We start from the raw sequence: 22968 nt of genomic DNA, 5'->3' as shown, positions 1-22968 counted from the left end.
ATGGGATCGGACTCAAAATAGAACAGCCTCTGCGGTAGTTGTTTAGCTAGCTGGCTAACTGTTAGATACGGTCCAGTAGGCTGATGTTGGCTGATCGAATGCCTTCCTTGGCCTTCCTCTTTGAAGTGAAGGGGAAAATCTGTGGAATAGCATCACTTTTCAACGTTTGACAACTTGGCAACCCCATCAGTTTCGAAATCCTCTTGCTGAAAGTGCTGGCTACAAACAGACATTTTTATATTTTTCCACATCAACTGGATCCACCAGAGCAGTACTACATCCTGATATCGCTATGAATTCTGGATAATGTGGTTTGCTTACATCCAGGAAATGTATGTATGGCCCGTTTCTACTGGTGAGATGCATTAATGCCTGTATTTGCATATAGGGATGATTTTATGACACATATGATATGTTAATACCATATTAATGGACATATAAAGTGACAAAGAGGAGTGGTGAAGTTTCCCTTTAATGAGCCACAAACAACAATACCGTACAGGGTTGAATTCAATTCGAATTGAAGGTAGTCAATTCAGGAAGTGATTTAAATTTAAAATTCAGAAATGTAAAAACTTTTGAAATAAATAGCTTCTACTTTTCAGTATATTGAGAAGTCATTGAAAATAAATGTCATTTTTTAATTATTGGATTGTAATTTTAGTTTACTTCTTTCCTTCAATTCGAATTGAGCCCAACCCTGACCCACTAGTGGTCAAAATGTTTTTGGGGCTCCAAAAATACTGTACGGTTCTGTGTTGTTGAATTTTGGTACCATTCCATGTACAGCAATTCTTTCCCCATCCACATCATTTTCCCACAATGCCCCATAAATTACAGTATGCTGCAGTAAAACATTACACAGTATTTTACTGTTGATAATGCCCCAAATGACTGTATAAATTACAGTTTTCCAATACAGTGCATACTGAGAATGCATCATCTAATGCACAATTGCGTTGTTTCCCACCATTCGTCCATTTTGGTAGCGCATCCCCTTATTAAATTATCAGCTGATTATCAAATGTTGTCAAACACACGTGGATCTGAAAAGACACTTCTCATCCTCAATAGCATGCAGCAAATTCTACTAGATGAGTATGACATCCAGACATTTAAAACATTCTATTTTTGCATACCCAAAATGCCTACTATTTTTAACGAAAGTACTGGTGTTGGGATACGCCCTAAGTATTTTTTTGTATCGAATGGCCAGAGGGAGGCAGTATCACAGATGTAGAAAGGAGATGGAGGAGAGGGGACATATAAGAGACGCATAGGAGAGGAGAAGTCGCTCTGGATCAGAGTTTCTGCTAAATGACTAAAATGTCAAATGTAAGAGAAGAGAGGAGAGTAGAGGAGAAGACTACATACTATATAGCTCAGACTCATAAATACACATCTCTAGGGTGTATTTATCTCCATTGTCACGACAGGCAGCCCCCACTTATTGAGAAACATGGCCTCGTCCCTTCATCTTCATTTATTTACCGGCTCTGTTCAACTCAACCACATGATTTAGACATCACAGCACGCACAATAGATCTGAAAACTGTCTGGAAAATAGCGTGTTATCATTAAATCGATCATAATATTTTACGATTTAAAAATGATATCCATATGCTATTATAGTTTTATATTTTTGTTCATGTAGCTAATGCCTTTGAAATGGTTGGTCTATTGTATTCAAATGGTGTCTTTTAACAGTAAGCAGATGTACTACTGGGGCGGCAGGTAGCCTAGTGGTTAGAGCCAGTAACCAAAAGGTTGCTGGATAGAATCCCTGAGCTGACAAGGTAACAATCTGTTGTTCTGCCCCTGAACAAGGCAGTTAACCCACTGTTCCTTGGTAGGCCGCCATTGAAAATAAGAATTTGTTCTTAACTGACTTGTCTAGTTAAATAAAGTTGAAATAAAAATGAACTACTAGCACCTATTTACACACCACTCCTGGTGTGTTTGACATGATTAGGTGATGGATACCTCCCCATGTTAAACATCTGCTGTACTTGTTATTATGACACGTCAGATCCCATTATTCCTTTGCTGAGAGGGGTTATTTATTGCTACCCTGAGCATAAATATTTGTGGTTAATCGAACATGAGCTGTATGGTCCTTAATCATGCTGTACACTGCCAATTTGGAAGAATAATATGTCCCAGTTGCTATCTAATTTTGCTTGGCAACAGACATACTCCTGTGGAATAGCCTGAGGCAGAGCGAGTCTTCTCTGCATTGCTCAATGTTCCCCGCTCAGTGTTTGTTTGAAGGTATTTCATCATATTGTTGCCTTGATTCAGCTCTGAAGGGATTTGTTAGTTGCACTCATGTGGGAGTGCATCCAGTACACACGTACATTGTTTAGCTGGGGCTGATAATGAAGATCAGGCAGGCAGAGTCCCACAGCTACACAGTGAGATACTACTAGTCACTAGTGACAGAGACAACCCTCATACACTGCTACATCACATACAGCAGTACTCAGACTCAGAAAGGAAAACATAAACAAAAAATGATGACATGGGTTCATAGATTTATATTGTACTTTGTTTTGAAATAAACAATTAAGTGCAAATGCAAATATTGTTACCATTCTTAAAATATTTGTTTGTTTGCAGATAATTTGCAAGCATTTACTGAATACTTTGTATGTTCTAAAATAGATTTGAGAATGAAATATTATGTTATGATTGATTTAAATTGGTACCAGTACTGCTGGGTGTTGGTTGAGTACCCGAACCAAGAGAAGTTCTGCTGCTGAACACTTATTCAAACCTCAAACTTTTCAAATTGACACTCACCATCTTTTCTTCTTCATTACAATATATTATATTTCACTTTAGTCTATTTGTTTGTTCCGTGAAAATAATATTTTATTTTTTGGACAGTTTGGTTTAATCCACAATAGACAGATATTTTTGGGTGAAATACGTCAGTATAATCACCACAGTGAGGGATGGACAGCCGCTCGAAAAAGGAAATCAATAGAGCTATCTATTTGTCGTTAACCAGGCCAGCATTATTTTTCTCAATTTTTCCTCTCCACTGTAGTTTTTTTTCTCCCACACAATATGACAGGTCCTCATTTTTCAGTAAAAGCATTATGTCTGCTATTTTGTAAAATTGCAAATGGCCTTTGTAAAATGCACTTTCTTTGCATAAGTTTCTCAGAATGGAGTGGGTTCTTTATCACCTGGGTCCACTGTGAGTGTGAAAGGAAGAGAGACATGGGGAGCTGTGGGGGACTGGTAGGGGGTTCCGACAGCGTTTTCTGGGGCTGGAGGACAGTCTTTGTAGGGCTGGGCGGCTGTCTTTGTGGGACTTTAATCTGGTTCCTCTCCGGTGCCGTGTCTTTGTGAGTGCCTGAGCCGGAGCGAGGAGAGGAGAGGAGAAGAGAGGCTTCGTCAGCTCTTCCTCACCCTGTCTCTTTGTGTCTCACCCCAACCTGAAAGGCCCTGTCTTGAAGTCGTGTCAGACCAGAAAACAAGAGTAAGTGACATGTGACAAGGACACAATGCTCGGACGAGCCAGCTAAAATAACTTTCCCCATCTGCTGTGGGCGATTTCTCTTCGGCAGGCTGCCTGCCATCGCAGGTGAGGGGCTGAGGGGTTGCTGAGATGGCATGGCGAGGTGGGGTGGGGTAGGCAGGCTGGCGGCATGGCTGGCAGGGCAGGGCAGGGTAGGGCAGACTGTCACGCAATGGCCATGTCACAGAGGCCGGCCTTGCATGAGAGCAGGTTATCTGCCTCATCACTTTCCCAGGGTGCACGTCGTCCAGCCAATACAGGACAAGAGTGTCAGCATGTAATGAAAGCTTTGATTCATGGAGGGTGACAGAAGAGGATGTTATAGAGCTCCTCTGGATATGATCCTGAGTGATGCTGACGGGGAAGCTTTAAGATGGGTGCCATAATTAAATGTCCTTGTGCCATCATTAACTTCTGGAGAAGAGATAGAGAAGAGGCAGGCTACTACACCTCTCTCCCACTCACAGAACACACACAGGCTAACATTAATAAGGTCTTTCCTGCCTCCATTCTCTATGAAATTAGTGGAACACCTGGAAAAATATGAAAGTAATTGTAGTACTAAATTGACAATATCCATTTATATGATCAGAAGTATTCTATTGTGAGATTTGCAATTATATATAATAACTATGAAAATGCAGATGCAATGATATCAGGTTTGAATAATGTGGCCCAGAATGAACATATATAATTTAATTCCTGAATTATTCAGATGTAATATAGTTGAATAAACTATGCTGACTAAGATGTTCATTGTCATAGTTGTGATTGTTTATTTAGCAGAAGAAGACAAAAAAATCACACTGCATAGAAGTAATATGGATTTGAAGAGGCAATATTATCTGTTTTTATTTTAGGGATCAAACTGCTGCTATTTAAAAGGAAATACACTATAGCATAATGCAATAGGAAGCTGAAATATAGAGCAGACTTTTATTCAGTTAAGACACGGCGATACAGAAAGGCAACACATCTATTGACAACAAAAACACTCTTTGTGATCAATACATTCTAGTTTGTGTTGATTACATGTGAACATTGAATTGGATTACTTTCATTAGAGATCTGGTGCTATTCTGCTGCTGTTAATGTTTGTGGGTGCTTTTATGTTGTTAGCCGTGATCATTAAGATTCCACAGATAACTAGCATGTGGATTTCAATGCCTCAGCATTATAGGATCCCAGACATCAAAGGAAGGTTCTTATTCTACTGTGTCTGCGGCAGAGGGGTGAAAAAATGAAAACTGTGCTAGAGAGGGAGTCAGTAAAATAAGGATGTCTGAGAGATGTGTGCTGTATAACCCACCTGTTCATATGCGATGTTATGATGCTTTGTAATGGGTCGAGGGCACCTCCTGCATAGTTAGCTTCCTGCTAAATTTGTGTCCTCTCTCTGATTAAGTGGCAGTCTCCTTAATGATGCTGTGGCTGACTGCAGGTTGGTTCACTTTAAAGATCAACTTCATTTCTCACCCCGTGGTCATTAAAGTCAGAGTCTGCGTAATTCAAATCAATTCACTGGTGATTTTTCACCTAGAGACAGACTAAAGACAACGCTGCCTGTCTTTGTGTGAGGTACCTACTTTCACTTTGTTTTCTTTTCTTTTTACAGCTAAGGTAACACCTTAAAATATTGATGAACATTTAAAGAATAATAAAAACAAAAAACAAAATTATATGTACTTGAATTCCAAATTTATACCATAAACATATTTGATCTATTATCATATTTTATAAGTCTTTCATTCCAGTTCTCTGCTGCCAATGACTGGAACGAACTGCAAAAATCACTGAAGCTGGAGACATATCTCCCTCACTAGCTTTAAGCACCAGCTGTCAGAGCAGCTCACAGATCACTGCACCTGTACATAGCCCATCTGTAAATAGCCCATCCAACTATCTCATCCCCATACTGTATTTATTTATTTATCTTGCTCCTTTGCACCCCAGTATCTCTACTTGCACATTCATCTTCTGCACATCTACCATTCCAGTGTTTAATGCTATATTGTAATTACTTTGCCACCATGGCCTATTTATTGCCTTACCTGCCTTATCTTACCTAATTTCAAATCAAATCAAATGTATTTATATAGCCCTTCTTACATCAGCTGATATCTCAAAGTGCTGTACAGAAACCCAGCCTAAAACTCCAAACAGCAAGCAATGCAGGTGTAGAAGCACGGTGGCTAGGAAAAACTCCCTAGAAAGGCCAAAACCTAGGAAGAAACCTAGAGAGGAACCAGGCTATGAAGGGTGGCCAGTCCTCTTCTGGCTGTGCCAGGTGGAGATTATAACAGCACATGGCCAAGATGTTCAAATGTTCATAAATGACCAGCATGGTCAAATAATAATAATCATAGTAGTTGTCGAGGGTGCAACAAGTCAGTAACACAAGAGTAAGTGTCAGTTGGCTTTTTCATAGCCGATCTTTGAGAGTATCTCTACCGCTCCTGCTGTCTCTAGAGAGTTGAAAACAGCAGGTCTGGGACAGGTAGCATGTCCGTTGAACAGGTCAGGGTTCCAGCAGGTCTGGGACAGCAGATCTGGGACAGGTAGCACGTCCGGTGAACAGGTCAGGGTTCCATAGCCGCAGGCAGAACATTTGCACACAATGTATATAGACTTTTTCTACTGTATTATTGACTATATGTATGTTTATTCCATGTGTAACTCTGTGTTGTTGTATGGGTCGAACTGCTTTGCTTTATCTTGGCCAGATCGCAGTTGTAAATGAGAACTTGTTCTCAACTAGCCTACCTGGTTAAATAAAGGTGAAATAAAAATAAGTGTAAAAACAAATCTGGTCGATATAGTTTTCTCCCTCAGCCAGAATTGTACCATCAAGTGTATGCCGTCACGTCTAAGTGAGCAGCTGTACAGAAAGTGTATTGACTATAAGAGTGAGAGAAACACGCTGTTACAGTATAGTGCTTGATTACAGAATCAAGGTCGACTCAGAAGACACATAGCAGCATTATCCTTTAATCCTGTGTTTTGGTTTCAAATAGACTTTTTTACCTAATCTTCACTAGTAAAATGACAAACATGAATACAGAGGTAGGTGTTTAAACTTGCATTACCTGCAGTATTCAGGTCAAAAGCTTATACTGACTTAAAGTGGCTCTATATTATATGAAAGAAGAACAGATGATCATGTGCTTGGCGCTCATAACATTTTGTTACGCTGATATTACAGAAGACTACCCAGCCTTCTGATGAAATTCCCTCAGGCTTGTGTTGGTTTGGAGGGCACAATATCTCACTTACAAGTATGTCTTCTTTGAGGCACACTCATTCCTTTGTTGTTAAGTTGCTGGACCGGCTTTCAATTATTATATGATACAAATGAAGATAGAAGTTAAATCACACATTTAACTCAGAAATAGCTCATATCAAGCCTGATATCTGTGGATTGTTCTGTATGTACAGCCCAGGCCTAGCTCAGCATGTCTGTCTCTCCGTGCTCTGGGCTGACGGAGCCCGAGGAAACTTAAAAGTGTTGTGAAAGACTAAAAGTGGGCCAGTGCGCTGACGCCTCCTGTTGACCTACCTTGTTCGTGGGGTCCAGGTACAGAGTAGTGACAGGCCTCCTCCTCTGCGGACCACATTACTAATGTGCAAGAGTGCAGGAGGAGCACACCCTGTGATGAATCAATCCACCGCACCCATGGCATCCTCATAAGTCAAGAGTACAAGTGTTCGGAGCGCACCGACTGAAAGTGCTACTGCTAGAACCCGCCGTCCTCCATGGAGAAACTCCAGCAAGGCCCAACAGAAGGGGGAAGACTAAGTGCTGTGTTCATCCATAGCCTGAAGATCTCCCTCCTTCTTAAAAGTTAGTCCCTCTGGTGGGTCACTGGTTTTATAGAGTGCTGTGAACTTTGGAAAAGTTACTTTCATGCTTGAGCAGAGTTCTTTTTAACAAACACAGAACATTGTTATTTTAAGGCTAAAACAGTTTTCTTCAGAGGTGTTCTGTACAGAGCAGTCACAGGAGCAGGCTTCCCTCATTATTCATCGTTGTGTATCCAGAGAGAAGGGCTTGGTGGATCAAGACAGAAAACCATTAGTGCACTTTCTAATTTACAAGCAGGGATACACATTTTGTTTCACTAAGGAGCTCATTGAATTTCTGTTTGAAACAGAAATATATAGAAACCATGTCTGTGAACATCCTTGTTTGTTGCACTTTTTTTTGTTCTTCCCTTCAAGTCAGAAGGTTAACTATTTTAGTTTACATGCCTACCTCCCCCAGAGTTGATGTTGCTCTATATTGGAGATGTTGGGGGAGTGTGTCGGTTTGACACTAGGTAATACATCACACACTCCAGGGGGTCTCCCTGGTATGCGCCTCAATAATGAAGTTAATTCGTTAACTTCCCCCGCAAAGGCCAAGTTCCCCTGCTGGCCTTTTCAACAGCCACCGCTACTCTTACAAGAGTCACCCCTCAACAACAACAAAATAAACATAATCATGCTTTTCCCCACGACAGCCTTAGCCGGTGCCTCTGCAGCACATGAAGAATAAGCAGGTCCATTACCAATCCCTCATGACTGGTTATGGACATAATTATCACAGGGAAAATGACCTGCTCTATTTGGTTTGTCGTGGAGGGGGTGCAGAGGGGTGCAGAGTGCCTAATCACCTTCCCCTCTGTCCTGCTGGAGATGGAAAGGCTGGTTTTGGGGAGTCTTGCCAGTTCATTAGAATTCACAGGGTTCCGCCTCCCCGCCTAGCCAGGCTAAGCCTCTTGCACGGCTGCAATGCCTCCTATAATCTCTCCTTCTCCCTCTTCTCATGCTGCCTCTCTCTCAAGCCTAATATGGCTTCCCCCTCTATCCCCACAGGCAGCTCTGTGCAAAAGGGACTCGGGACGCATGATTGTACAATTTGATGTGTATTCAGATTTGTTGGACGTGTTGTCAGTGCTATCGAATATGCTTCTACAGCTCAAAGGCAGCTTTATTTCCTTTGTCATGATCCTCATGAATTTACTGTGCATCTGAAGTGAGCACAATTCTGTTTAATTGATTTACTGATACATTTACTTTTTCTATTCTAATAGCAACCTCCTTGTAATCCATAATCAAATACCTTTCACAGAGATGAGTTATTGTTTTGACCCATCGTGATTAAATGAGGAGCCGATCCTATTCTGCATCTTGTAAACACATTTGGTCTCTTTCTCATATTACAAAATAAGAAATGCCCAAAGACAAAGGAATCATCCTGGCATCCCAGTTCTATTAAACTGAACAGAGCGATGACAACAACAACAACGTCAAACCACTACAAACTAGCTGCTGGGGGGCATCTGATGTTTTCAATTAGAGGAGTTTACTGCTTATCAAATTGTTTACTGCCAAATGTCTCCGTATTCTTTAATACCTGGAAGGGTCCTCATTTAATTTAGAGCAGACATGTACTTCCCTGTACAACATTAAAAAAAAATCTTGATCTTTTGACATTTCCATAGTTTATTTCCATCATGACGCACATCTTTTCAAGTCTACTGAACTCTCTTCTGTGGTAGATGTCGTAACTCTTCTCTTATCATCCTTATTTAACAAATAAGAGCTTTGTGTTGTGAAATCTAAATCAAATTCATGTAATTGACTTAAATATATGGAATGTTTGATTGTTCTCAGAGATTGGATGAGCATGGAGACAAAATAGCATTTTGTAGCTATACTTTATAAATGATGGTGATAGTACATTTTACATTTGAGTCATTTACATTTGAGTCATTTAACAGACATTCTTAGTAGACCTAGTACCAGAGGTTGTAGTCCTGTTTTATTCACCCACATTATAGTAAATAGACTGTAGTGACTATGTGTATACAGTTATAATGTCAGTAATGGCTGTGGCATAGACCTAACCTAATGCACCTCCCCCTGCAGTTGTAGTAATGGTGGACCAGCTCTTACATGTCATTTTACTGAGGCTTTTGTCTTTCGTCTGTGTGGCCTTACTGCTCTATAAATATGGGGTGGCTTTGTGAGCTGGGCTGAGGCTGATGCTGGGCTGGCCTGGGGCGCCACATATGGAGAGCATTGTACAGTCACTAATGGAGAGTCCACTGATCACACTGTCACTGTGTGTCAGTCAGTCAGCAGCCCACCACCACCACTCTCCTCTACATCCACCTGCCTCAATCCACACCGCACAGCCCACCATGCTCAATGGAAAATCCATTACCAATAATGTTTCCACAGCATTTTCTCTAGGTATACATTATACCGTGACACTCCTCCACAGGCATGGCGGCATAGATGTATGTTTCTAAACTCTCCAAACCCCTCTTTAAATGCTCTGCTCCCACCCCACTGAAAGAACCCCAATAGTCTCCTATTTTCCCTGAAATAGATATTCCCTTTGTTGTCTGTGTGATTTATTGAAGTCTTCCCCACAAGTGGAAGCCGCAGGAAATTGCCTGAAATGGCTCTAAATTGGTTTATGATTGTCTCGTATGGGTCGGTGCTGTTATGGTTTGATATTATGCCCTCCTCTGCTTGGAATTTATATTAAATTGATCTGTATTGTTTTCATTGGGTGTTTGTTGGATCTTGTTAATTCTACTTCAGCTGGGGGCTGGCAATACACACACACATACCCCTCCACATTGTCCATGTCGCTGTACGGATTATTCACCATTCGTCGTTGTATCTGTATCTCTGATATGTGTTGCAATCCTGGGAGACAGAGGATGGTGAGCACTTAGTCCCTATGCTCTCTATGCTCTGTGGTGTGGAGCATTGGGGCAGTGGCATGGACCTGTAGCAGTTAACATGGGTCAGCTGCATCCCAAGTCAGCCAACCTAGCCAGGCAGTGAGGGAAGGCGTGGGATGTGGGATGGCTACTGACAGACTGCTAATGAGGCCATTATCGGCTCTTGTCCTCTCCTCCAGGGCACCAGTGGAGGCTCTGAGTCTCCTCTCAATTGAATTCCATCCCACAGGGCTTGTTTACAATAAATACATTTGCTAGAATTAATCACAGAGGAGCGCAAGACACTTGACTGGGCTGGTGTTTATGCAGAGAGGCAGTGAGTATGGACCCACTGCAGTCCGGCTCAGCCCAGGTCAGCTCTTGACTGCTCTGAACTGCAGCTAGAGCTGGTTCTCTGTGGAAAGACTGACACTGGCTCTGCACACACATCAAGGAGTCATTGCTAATTCTTACCCCTCTGATTTGGGATAAGTTCAGTAAACACATATGCAAGAAATGATGGGTACTAGTCCATCTCCAGATGGAACTGAATAGAGATCAAAGAGTCACATCACCTGGGATATTTATTGACTATAACCATGGAGGGTATTCAATGTCATAACGTGAAGAGGTGGTATAACACACAAAAGACAGGGTAAACCAATGATATCAGTGTACCATTGCATAGTTCATGGATTACAGACATATAATTGATCTTACATTACATCACCACATTCATATAGCGACATTAACTCTCAGTTGTTTTGTGATTTAGGCAATGTGATAATGAGTTCAGCAACACCTCAGTATTGACATACTGTCATTGTGAATGGGCTGTAGTCAGGGGAGCGTTCCATCATTGTGCATACAGAGGAAGTGGCATTTCTGGCAGCAGCTGTCCTCAGAAACACCAGGTATTTCCTGACTTGTAGCTGTAAGTCAGCTGGTCCAGTATGTCTGCTCTTCTCACTGTGCCTAGGATGCTGAAGCTTTATCCAGAAGAAAACCAGCATTGAGACAGATTATTACACTATAGAGTGACACTCTCAGGATGAATTGTGGCTTGTATGCTTTGTCAGTCAAATCAAATCAAATATTATGTGTTACATGCTTTGTAAACAACAGTTGTAGACTGGTGAAATGCTGACTTATGGGCCTTCACCAACAATGCAGAGAGAAGGAAAATAGAGACGTAATAGAAAAGTAGTAAAGATAACTAGGCTATATTCACGGGGTACCAGTACAGAGTCGATGTGCAGGGGTACAAGATAATTGAGATAGATATGCACACATAACTAGGAATAAAGTAACTAGGCAACAGTATAGATAGTAAACAGTAGCAGTAGCATACATGATGAGTAAAAAAGGTTTGTGCAAAAAGCGTCAATGCAGATCGTCCGGGTAGCTATTTGGTTAACTATTTAACTAACTACAGTGCCCTCCGTAATTATTGGGACAGTGAAACATGTTGTCTTCTTTTGGCTCTATACTTCAACAGTTTGAATTTGAAATCAAACGTTGACTCTGAGGGTATTTGCATCCATATCGGGTGGACCGTTTAGAAATTACAACACTTTTTGTACATAGCCTCCTCATTTTAGGGGCGCAAAAGTTTTGGTACAAATTCACTTATACGTATGTGTATTAAAACAATAAAAAGTTAGGTATTTGATCTCAAATTCACAGCACACACTGACTACATCAAGCTTATGACTCTAAACATTTATTGGATGCATTTTCTGTTTGTTTTGGTTGTTTCAGAATTTTGTGCCCAATAGAAATGAATGGTAAATAATGTATTGCGTAATTTTGGAGTCACTTTTATTGTAAATAAGAATAGAATGTGTTTCTAAACCCTTCTACACGAATGTGGATGCTACAATGATTACAGATAATCCTGAATGAATTGTTAATAAGGATGAGTGAGAAAGTTACAAACGCAAAAATATCATACCTCTCTTCCAAATGCTAACCTCCCTGTTATTGTAATGGTGAGAGGTTAGCAAGTCTTGGGGGTATGATATAAAATGCTAACCTCCCTGTTATTGTAATGGTGAGAGGTTAGCATGTCTTGGGGGTATGATATAAAATGCTAACCTCCCTGTTATTGTAATGGTGAGAGGTTAGCATGTCTTGGGGGTATGATATAAAATGCTAACCTCCCTGTTATTGTAATGGTGAGAGGTTAGCATGTCTTGGGGGTATGATATAAAATGCTAACCTCCCTGTTATTGTAATGATGCGAGGTTAGCATGTCTTGGGGGTATGATATTTGTGCGTCTAACTTTCTCAATCATCATTATTCACGATTCATTCAGGATTACCCGTAATCATGGTAGAATCCACATTCATGTACAGTACATCACACTGCTTAGTAGCTAATGAGGCGATGCAAGCGGGACACAGAGGAGTACGTTTCACACATCCCCATGTGCTACATTCACCTCTCAAACTGACTCAACAGCGACCCCAGCATTGAGCTGAGCACAACTGTAGATCTGAGTCACTAGGCACCACTGTAAAAGATGTCACGCTGCTTGCTTAGCGAATACCACTTTCTCCCGATTCAGCCCATACCTGGCGCAAACTCGGGACCTCTGCCTCGCAAACACACGTCACCGCCCTCCTCAAGTGTCTTAGCCGATCGTGCCACCTCAATAGGTAGCTAATGAGGCGACGCAAGCGGGACACTTAAGGCTGAGAGAAAGTTTCACACATCCCCATGTGCTACATACAGAGTATAGAGCCAAAATAATAAAACGTGCTTCACAGTCTTATGGCTTGGGGGTAGAATCTAGTCAGGGTCCTGTTGGTTCCAGGCTTGGTGCATCGGTGTCGCTTGCCGTGCGGTAGCAGAGAGAACAGTCTAAGACTTGGGTGGTTGGAGTCTGACAATTTTTAAGGCCTTCCTCTGACATTGCCTGGTATAGAGGTCCTGGATGGCAGGGAGCTGAACTCCAGTGATGTACTTGGCTGTACAAACTACCCTCTGCAGCGCCTTGTGGTCAGATGCCAAGCAGTTGCCATACAAGACAGTAATGCAGCCAGTCAAGGTGCTCTTAATGGTACAACTGTATAACTTTTTGAGGATCTGAGGGCCAATGACAAATCTTTTCTGCCTCCTGAGAAGGAAGAGGTGTTGTCGTGTCCTCTTCAAGACTGTGTTGGTGTGTGTGGACCATGATAGATTCTTAGTGATGTGGACACCGAGGAACTCGAAGCTCTCGACCTGCTCCGCTACAGCCCTGTCGATGTGAATGGGGGCGGGTTCGACCCTCCGTTTCCTATAGTCCACGATCAGCTCCTTTGTCTTGCTGACAATGAGGTAGAGGGTATTGTCCTGGCACCACACTGCCAGGTCTCTGACTTCTACAGTTGAAGTCGGAAGTTTACATACACTTAGGTTGGAGTCATTAAAACTCGTTTTTCAACCACTCCACACATTTCTTGTTAACAAACTTGGCAAGTTGGTTAGGAGATCTACTTTGTGCATGACACAAGTAATTTTACAACAATTGTTTACAGACAGATTATTTCACTTATAATTCACGGTATCACAATCCAGTGTTTCAGAAGTTTACATACACTAAGTTGACTGTGCCTTTAACAGCTTGGAAAATGTATGGCTTTAGAAGCTTCTGATGATCTTAGGCTTGTGTGTGGCTGCTCGGCCATGGATACCCATTTCATGAAGCTCCTGACAAACAGTTATTGTGCTGAAGATGCTTCCAGAGGCAGTTTGGAAGTCGGTAGTGAGTGTTGCAACTGAGGACAGATGATTTTTACGCCCTACAGCGGTCCCATTCTGTGAGCTTGTGTTGCTAACCCTTCACGGCTGAGCAGTTGTTGCTCCTAGATGTTTCCACTTCACAATAACAGCACTTAAAGTTGACGGGGGCAGCTCTAGCAGGGCAGAAATTTGACGAACTGACTTGTTGGAAAGGTGGCCTCCTATGATGGTGCCACATTAATAGTCACTGAGCTCTTCAGTACAGGACATTCTTCTGCCAATGTTTGTCTATGGAGATTGCACGGCGGTGTGCTTGATTGTATATACCTGTCAGCAACAGGTGTTTCTGAAATAGACGAATCTACTAATTTAGCGTACATGCCTTTTTCAAGGGTTTGTAAAATAAATGTTATAACTATTTGGTTTTAATATCACTTCTTGAAGAGCATAGTCAGACCTATACATTTTCAATTATTCCACATTTAGCTCTATCATCATTACTGCAAGTAACTGCATGCTTTTCATGATCAGTAAACAGCAGTTGAACATTTCATTTCAGATATGTGAGGGTAGGCTATCTATTTGGCATGTAGCTAGCTAGCTAACAATGTGTCATTTGGTTTGCTTCATCAGAGATTAGGCTTTTGGAAAGTTGGACTTCTGTCATCACCACTATAAATGGCAAGCAAATCAAACAATATTAAAACATATATATATATATATATATATATATACATATATACACACACATACATCTATATCTATATATATATCCATCTAGTTGATCCCCTGATAGTTAGCTTGTTAACTAGCTATATTGACGTGACCTGTTATTAGCTAGCTAGCCAATGTGATGTGATCAAACAATGTAGCCTATCATGTCTGTCAGCAGCATTCGGGATTAAACAGTCTCAAACACAATGTTGAAAAGGGGATAATATTAGCTAAGTTCGCTAGGTAGGCCTACGTTGGTTGGAGAAAAAAAGTACATTAGGTCCACTTACCACTATGTTTAGCCAACTGTACAAAATGTATACCGGTAGCTCGTAAATTAAACATTATCAGCTAACAGTACATCGGCAAATGTGCCCTTCTGCAGCTGTCACGTCGGTATTAATAATTCGGGAGACAGACTCAGGAATGCGTAATATGGGTTTTTATTGCACCCAAATGACGTGTTAAGGCACAGGGACGAAGACCAAACAAACACGTAACAAAACACAGGGTAGAAACCCAAAACAGAATAAATAACACACGCACACAATGATTAACACATTGGACGAGACCCGTAATCATCTACGCTATCCACAATGGCACGAAAGCCAAAACACACAGCACAGGTACTCACGCGCACCAACAGACATTGTAACAATAATTGACAGCCCAATGGAAACCAAAGGGCCCACTTACACAAGTACTAATAAGTGGGAATAGGGGATAGGTGTGCGTAATGAAAGTTCCGGAGGGATCCGTGACAGCTGCTTGACAGGCAGAGCCAACAAAGGATGGGAAATTAACCTAAACCACACATACTTGTCAGATATACTTCACTTTTATTTTATATCACTCAAATATCCAATTAATGGTGACCAATATTGAGAGATATCATGAGGCTACCCTCACAAATGTGGAATTACAGTACACGATCAATTGATATTTACTGATCCTGAAAGCATGCAGTTATTTGCTGTATAACTCTGATGATAGAGCTAAATGGGATACCTAGTCAGTTGTGTAACTGAATGCATCTTCCACATTTAACCCAACCCCTCTGAATCAGAGAGGTGTGGAGGGCTGCCATAATCGACATCCACGGAATAGTGAGTTAACTGCCTTGTTCAGAACAACAGATTTTTACCTTGTCAGCTCAGGGATTCGATCCAGCAACCTTTCAGTTACTGGCCCAGCGCTCTAACCACTAGGCTACCTGCTGCCACTGTGCAAATGTGCTCAATTATTTTGCATGGAATAATCAGACATTTGTAGTTGTGAGTATGCTCTTCGAGAGGTGATAATATTACAACCAAATAGGGTCTTATCGTCGATGTTGATCAGGCCTACCACCGTGGTGTTGTCAGCAAACTTAATGATGGTGTTGTAGTCATGTGCGGCCACAATGTTGTGGGTGAACAGGGAGTACAGGAGAGGACTAAGCATGCACCCCTGAGGGGCCCCCATGTGGAAGGCCAACAAAGGCGGATGGGTTTTTGCCTACCCTCACCACCTGGGGGTGGCCCATCAGGAAGTCCCGGATCCAATTGTGGAGAGAGGAGTTCAGTCCCAGGGTCCTTAGCTTAGTGATGAGCTTGGAGGGCACTATGGTGTTAAATGCTGAGCTGAAGTCAATGCACAGCATTCTCACATAGGTGTTCCTCTTGTCCAGGTGGGAGAGTACAGTGTGGTGTGCAATAGAGATCACATCATCTGTGGATCTGTTGGGGTGGTATGCAAATTGGAGTGGGTCCAGGGTGTCTGGGATGATGGTGTTGATGTGAGCCATAACAAGCCTTACAAAGCATTTCATGGCTACAAATGTGAGTGCTACGGGGCGATAGTCATTTAGACAGGTTACCTTGGCATTCTTGGGCACAGGGACTATGGTGGTCTGCTTGAAACATGTAGATATTACATGCTTGGTCAGGGAGAGGTTGAAAATGTCTGTGAAGACACTTGCCAACTGGTCAGTGCATGCTCTGAGTATGCATCCTGGTAATCAGTCTGGCCCTACGGCCTTGTGAATGTTAACCTGTTGGGGCTAGGGGGCAGTATTTTCACGGCTGGATAAAAAAAATGTACCCGATTTAATCTGGTTACTAATCCTACCCAGTAACTAGAATATGCATATACTTATTATATATGGATAGAAAAAACCCTAAAGTTTCTAAAACTGTTTGAATGGTGTCTGTGAGTATAACAGAACTCATTTGGCAGGCAAAACCCTGAGACATTTTCTGACAGGAAGTGGATACCTGATGTGTTGAATTACCTTTAAGCCTATGCCATTGAAACACACAGGGGTTGATTAATGTTTTGGCACTTCCTATTGCTTCCACTAGATGTCACCAGCCTTTACAAAGTGTTTTGAGTCTTTTACTGTGAGATCTGACCGAACAAGAGCCATGGAACGGTGATGGCCGATTAGACTCTGGCGCGCGAGTTCATGTTGGGTACCCTCGTTCCAATACGTTATAAAAGAGGATGCATTCGTCCACCTTGAATATTATTCATGTTCTGGTTAAAAAAGGCCCTAATGATTTATGCTATACAACGTTTGACATGTTTGAACGAACGTAAATATATTTTTTCCCCTCGTTCATGAAGTGAAGTCCGGCGGGCTTAGATCATGTGCTAACAAGACGGAGATTTTTGGACATAAATGATGAGCTTTTTTGAACAAAACTACATTCGTTATGGACCTGTGATACCTGGAAGTGACATCTGATGAAGAGAATCAAAGGTAATGGATTATTTACATAGTATTTTCGATTTTAGATCTCCCCAACATGGCGGCTAGTCTGTATCGCAACGCGTATTTTTCTGGGCGCAGTGCTCAGATTATTGCAAAGTGTGATTTCCCAGTAAGGTTATTTTTAAATCTGGCAAGTTGATTGCGTTCAAGAGATGTAAATCTATAATTCTTTAAATGACAATATAATATTTTACCAATGTTTTCTAATTTTAATTATTTAATTTGTGGTGCTGACTTGACTGCCGGTTATTGGAGGGAAACGATTTCCTCAACATCAATGCCATAGTAAAACGCTGTTTTTGGATATAAATATGAACTTGATAGAACTAAAAATGCATGCATTGTCTAACATAATGTCCTAGGAGTGTCATCTGATGGCGATTGTAAAAGGTTAGTGCATCATTTTAGCTGGTTTTATGGTTTTGGTGACCCTGTCTTTGAATTGACAAAACATTACACACAGCTATTGTCAATGTACTCTCCTAACATAATCTAACTTTATGCTTTCGCCATAAAACCTTTTTGAAATCGGACAACGTGGTTAGATTAAGGAGATGTTTATCTTTCAAAGGGTGTAAGATAGTTGTATGTTTGAAAAATTTGAATTTTGACATTTATTTGGTTTCAAATTTGCCGCTCTTGAAATGCACCTGCTGTTGATGGAGTGCACCACGGGGGGGGGACGCTAGCGTCCCACCTAGCCCATAGAGGTTAACCTGTTTAAAGGTCATACTCACATCGGGTACGGAGAGAGTGATCACACAGTCATCTGAAACAGCTCGTGCTCTCATGCATGGTTCAGTGTTGCTTGCCTTGAAGCGAGCATAGAAGGCATTTAGCTTGTCTGGTCTTTATTGTGTCAATGATGGCCGGTGGGTGCTTTCACACATTGTCCTCAACCAAGGTTTTACAAAAGTCATACAGATTCACGTACAGTAAACATACACCCACCACAGACACAATGCACACAAACAAACTCGACTCTATCCTTCCCACTCTCGCTTTCACACACAGACAGTGTAGTGTAGTGTAGATGTTCCTTTCCTCAGAGATAAGCAGTCTTTAGACTAAACTGTTGTTATCTGCAGTCATCTGAAAGTTTGGGAAGAAAGTGCAAAGCAGAGTGCAGCCAGGAGAGAGTGTATGTGAGGTCACAGTGGGGCCTGGCCGCCCTGGGGCCAAAGCCATGCTGTTTTATAAACAAGGACCTAACAACAACAGCAGTGAGATGGCCCCTGGTTTTAGACTTACTGATACTGTAGCAACTAGTAGCACACGGCCAAGGCAACCACACAACAGTGTTTTCTGTGCTGAAAGTGACAGTTTAATCTGGCTCTGCGTGGGCTAGCAGAATGACTTATATAGAGAGCAACACAGGGTATTGTGGTTATCCAGCCTGAGAGACACTAGGTTTCAGTGTGACGGGGGAATTAAATGTGTTTACCACCTCATCACGTTCACTCGTTTGTAACCATGACACGCTTCATTTGATGATATCTGCAGCTGAATTCTATTTTGTTCATTAGATTGTGTGCAGTGACAGACCCGTGTTGACATAACATGAGCTAATGTGTTTATAGTTTCTCTAATGGATCATGTAGAGGTCGTAATGAAACACGTTCATTTGCTAGATTTATGGGGTCATGGGCAGGAGGTTCATTTGCATACTTGATGTATCATAGGTCGTGATCCCTACTGTATACATAGTATACCCTTCCTGCAGCAGTACCAATAGGACAAGTTGGCTGTAGACATATACACATGGTGGAATATGGAACATTAGAGGGATGTTTGCCAAATAATAACTGGGCATGTCAAAAATTGCAAATTAATTTGGTAAAACTGCCAGTCCAAACTATTAGCATGAAAGATGTCGAAATAATGCAATGAAGTATTTTGAATATTTCTTGAGAAGGGATGATATGGAAATTCAAAATGAACCCGGTTATTGGCCAGAGCCGGATGGCGCTATGAACAGAATATTGGGTCAGAGAGTGCCAGCTGGTAAGGGGTCTGAACAGATTATCATAGGAGCGAGAGAGAGAGAGTGAGAGAGAGAGGGCAAGAGAGAGAGAGAGAGAGAGAGGGTGAGAGAAAACAATAGAGAGAAACTCACCCGTCAGTCACTGTGGGGTGGAGGGGATCAGCCAAACCCTTTCGTCACTATCTCCCCTTTCTCACCTGCCAGAGCTTGCGTGTGTGAGCCGTGGGAGAGAGGGAGAGGAGGTGAGAGGTGGTGTGAGTCCTGTGGAGAGGTCAGGGGATGGGCTGAACCTCCACTCATCCGTCCTCCACTCGTCCGTCTGGGCTCTGTAAGGCCCCACCGCTGCGCTGCAGGTAGACATCTGGAGGCAGAATGAGTAGTACCATCTAGAGAAGATGAACAGAGGACTTCTGTTATCACTGAGCCACAGGGAATTAGACAGCCTCTCTCTAGATTATCTCCCTTTTGCTCTCTGTTTTCTATATTATCTCCTTCCCTCATTCTCATTGAATGTATTTGTCTACTTATTTTATTTATCTTCCCTTTTCTCTCTATTCCAGTCTCTCCTGAACTTTTTCCTTCTCATTCCTTAGTTTTCCTATTTTCTTTACATTATGAAAGCAAAAAAGGGAATGGAATTTTTGTTTCTGGCAGAGAAACTGTTATGACTTTATCCTGGCACTAAACGATAAGCAAGACAAGATAGTGAAAGTGTGCTGTGTCTAGCGAGCCCTCAGACAAGCCTTAGCACTGCAAACAGCGCCTGAGCTCTCAGCGCCCCCACTGGCTGCCTGCTGTGCCAATCAAAGGCAGGGGGTGGGAACAGGCGGACATGAGTGCTGATGTCACAGTCACATGGATTCTCGTGTGTTCATGCTCGGAGGCTGAGAGACAGAGCTGTGCTGGCCAGCTGCTGCTGAGACAGCAGTGGAGGGCTTTGCGCTGGTGATAGTGCTCTCTTATGGACTCGGAGCTTAATGATGTATTTTGTGATTTCAGCTATGAAAGGTAAGAGCAGAATGCATGCATGCTGTTTCCACGGTGCAATAGGCAGCTAGAGTAACAAGTAGGGAAGTGAAGCTTCTCTCTATTCACTGCCTGCCAACTCTCCATTTCAGTCGCCTGCAAAGAGAGAGAGAGAGAGACTGCCTCAGAATTTTGTTTATTACCAGGGAATTAAGCTGTGGAAATATCAACAACAACAAAAAAAAATTCTGGGAGGAAATCAAGTTAGAAATTCAAAACAGATGATAAGATGTGTGTGTTGGGATGTTTCTCTAAAGTGAATAGGACTGTTACTCTCATGGTATCTGTTATGTGTGCTTTCTCTGTGTTGGTGTGTGTTTAATAAATTAGAGTCAGTGTGGTCATACTATAGCACTGATCTCTTTCTGATGAGAAATACAGCCCTCCAGCTCTTGCGACAATTCCAAGTTTTGAAGGGTAGACATACGGGGGTGGACGAGGGGAGGGGACGGCTGGGATGGGGGTTTCACGGGTCCCTTTAGCAGTTCTTTCTCCTGGGCTATTAATTCTGTTCCATTCCAGAGGACGTGTTTGTCTGTTCAGAGGGGAGAGTTGCGTGGCAGACTGGTAGTGTTGAACGTGGCTTGCAGACGGGGCGACAAGGCACTGGCTGGCGCAATTGGCAGACTAGGATTCTTTGAGTTGATACTGCTGTGTTTCTTGTGTTCCACTGACCTATTTTTTGGTAGTTGGGCATGGCCATGGGAGCAAGGCTGGGTCCTCCTCCCAGTCTCAGTGTCGTGATCCTGCATGCTTAATCCCAGTTCTTCCACCCCCACCATCATACAGTCACACGCACACTCACACATGCATGCGCAAATACACATGCAGGCACACACACCATCACCAACCCCTTGTGGGCCACGAACAATGCATTCACATCCATTCGCACACACACACACACACACACACACACACACACACACACACACACACACACACACACACACACACACACACACACACACACACACACACACACACACACACACACACACACACACACACACACACACACACACTCTCACACACACACACACACACACATTCTTGCATATACACATATGCATACCCAAGCATTACGTGCTCTTACACACACACACACACACACACACACACACACACACACACACACACACACACACACACACACACAGAAAATAGTCACTGTGAAACTCAGGCAGCTGTCATTGTGTGTTAGATGCTACAGTACATCCTCACCAATCACTGCATTTCTAATACATATATTGTGTGGAAACATTTTTGCATTTTCCACTACATTCTTTTTTTATTTTTTTATTTACACTGAGACTTGAAAATTCTGAGAATATGATCTTGACCACCTCTGTACCGAGAGGGACAGTTGTGTGAAGTTTTGAACGCGCACTTGATCACAATGTGTGAAATTCCTGTGATAGAGTGAGATTACGTAGTTGACAGAGATGTGTGAGATTACGTAGTTGACAGAGATGTGTGAAATTCCTGTGATAGAGTGAGATTACGTAGTTGACAGAGATGTGTGAAATTCCTGTGATAGAGTGAGATTACGTAGTTGACAGAGATGTGTGAAATTCCTGTGATAGAGTGAGATTACGTAGTTGACAGAGATGTGTGAAATTCCTGTAATAGAGTGAGATTACCTAGTTGACAGAGATGTGTGAAATTCCTGTAATAGAGTGAGATTACGTAGTTGACAGAGATGTGTGAAATTCCTGTAATAGAGTGAGATTACCTAGTTGACAGAGATGTGTGAAATTGTGGGAGAATGACATTTTGTGACACTGAGGCAGATTTGAAAGATCAGCCCTTTAACCCAATGCCCTTTTATATAAACTTATTTGGAATATGGAAAATGTAGAAATATATTTATTTATTGGTGTGGCTGTGCAAAATCAAATACATTTTTTCCCTTTCCCGTTTTTATTCCAGATGCAATTTCCGTTATTTTTCAAGATGTATTTATTTCTGTATAAGGGCATGTCTGCCTTGAATCAAGATGTATTTATTTCTGTATAAGGGCATGTCTGCCTTGAATCAAGATGTATTTATTTCTGTATAAGGGCAAGTCTGCCTTGAATCAAGATGTATTTATTACAGTGTAAGGGTAGGTCTGCATTCAATCAATATGTATTTATTACTGTGTAAGGGCAGGTCTGCATTCAATCAATATGTATTTATTACTGTATAAGGGCAGGTCTGCATTGCATCAATATGTATTTATTACAGTGTAAGGGCAGGTCTGCATTGCATCAATATGTATTTATTACAGTGTAAGGGCAGGTCTGCATTCAGTCAAGATGTATTTATTACAGTGTAAGGGCAGGTCTGCATTCAGTCAAGATGTATTTATTACTGTGTAAGGGCAGGTCTGCATTGAATCCATAAACCAATAGTGTCATTATTCAGTTAAATCTTATCACAATACATCACTGAGTTGGAATAGGTTTTTGAGGATTTGAAGCCTTTCCAAGTAGATACTTATTTGATTGTTACATCATGATGAAAGTGGTC

At 41.9% G+C, this 22968-nt stretch overlaps 1 protein-coding gene across 2 annotated transcripts in view; it reads left to right on the top strand.

The window, feature by feature from the left end:
- The window catches only part of roraa (RAR-related orphan receptor A, paralog a), a 307181-nt gene that overhangs the window by 211831 nt on the left and 72382 nt on the right, over nucleotides 1-22968 (top strand). Inside the window, exon 1 of one of the 2 annotated variants that reach the window (XM_014124804.3) lies at nucleotides 20290-20439. The exons of the other annotated variant lie outside the window; for it this stretch is intronic. Within the exon in view, the coding sequence (XP_013980279.1) occupies nucleotides 20409-20439 (31 nt within the window). The 5' untranslated portion in view covers nucleotides 20290-20408. Of the gene's footprint in view, nucleotides 1-20289; nucleotides 20440-22968 lie in introns of those variants that run through there. 2 annotated transcript variants of the gene reach the window in all.

Source organism: Salmo salar, chromosome 10 (genome assembly GCF_965601325.2).
Source record: "Salmo salar chromosome 10, fSalSal1, whole genome shotgun sequence".
Classification (NCBI taxonomy): Eukaryota; Metazoa; Chordata; class Actinopteri; order Salmoniformes; family Salmonidae; genus Salmo; species Salmo salar.
Note: the sequence above shows the minus strand (reverse complement) of the source record. Positions and strands in the feature narration are given on the sequence as shown.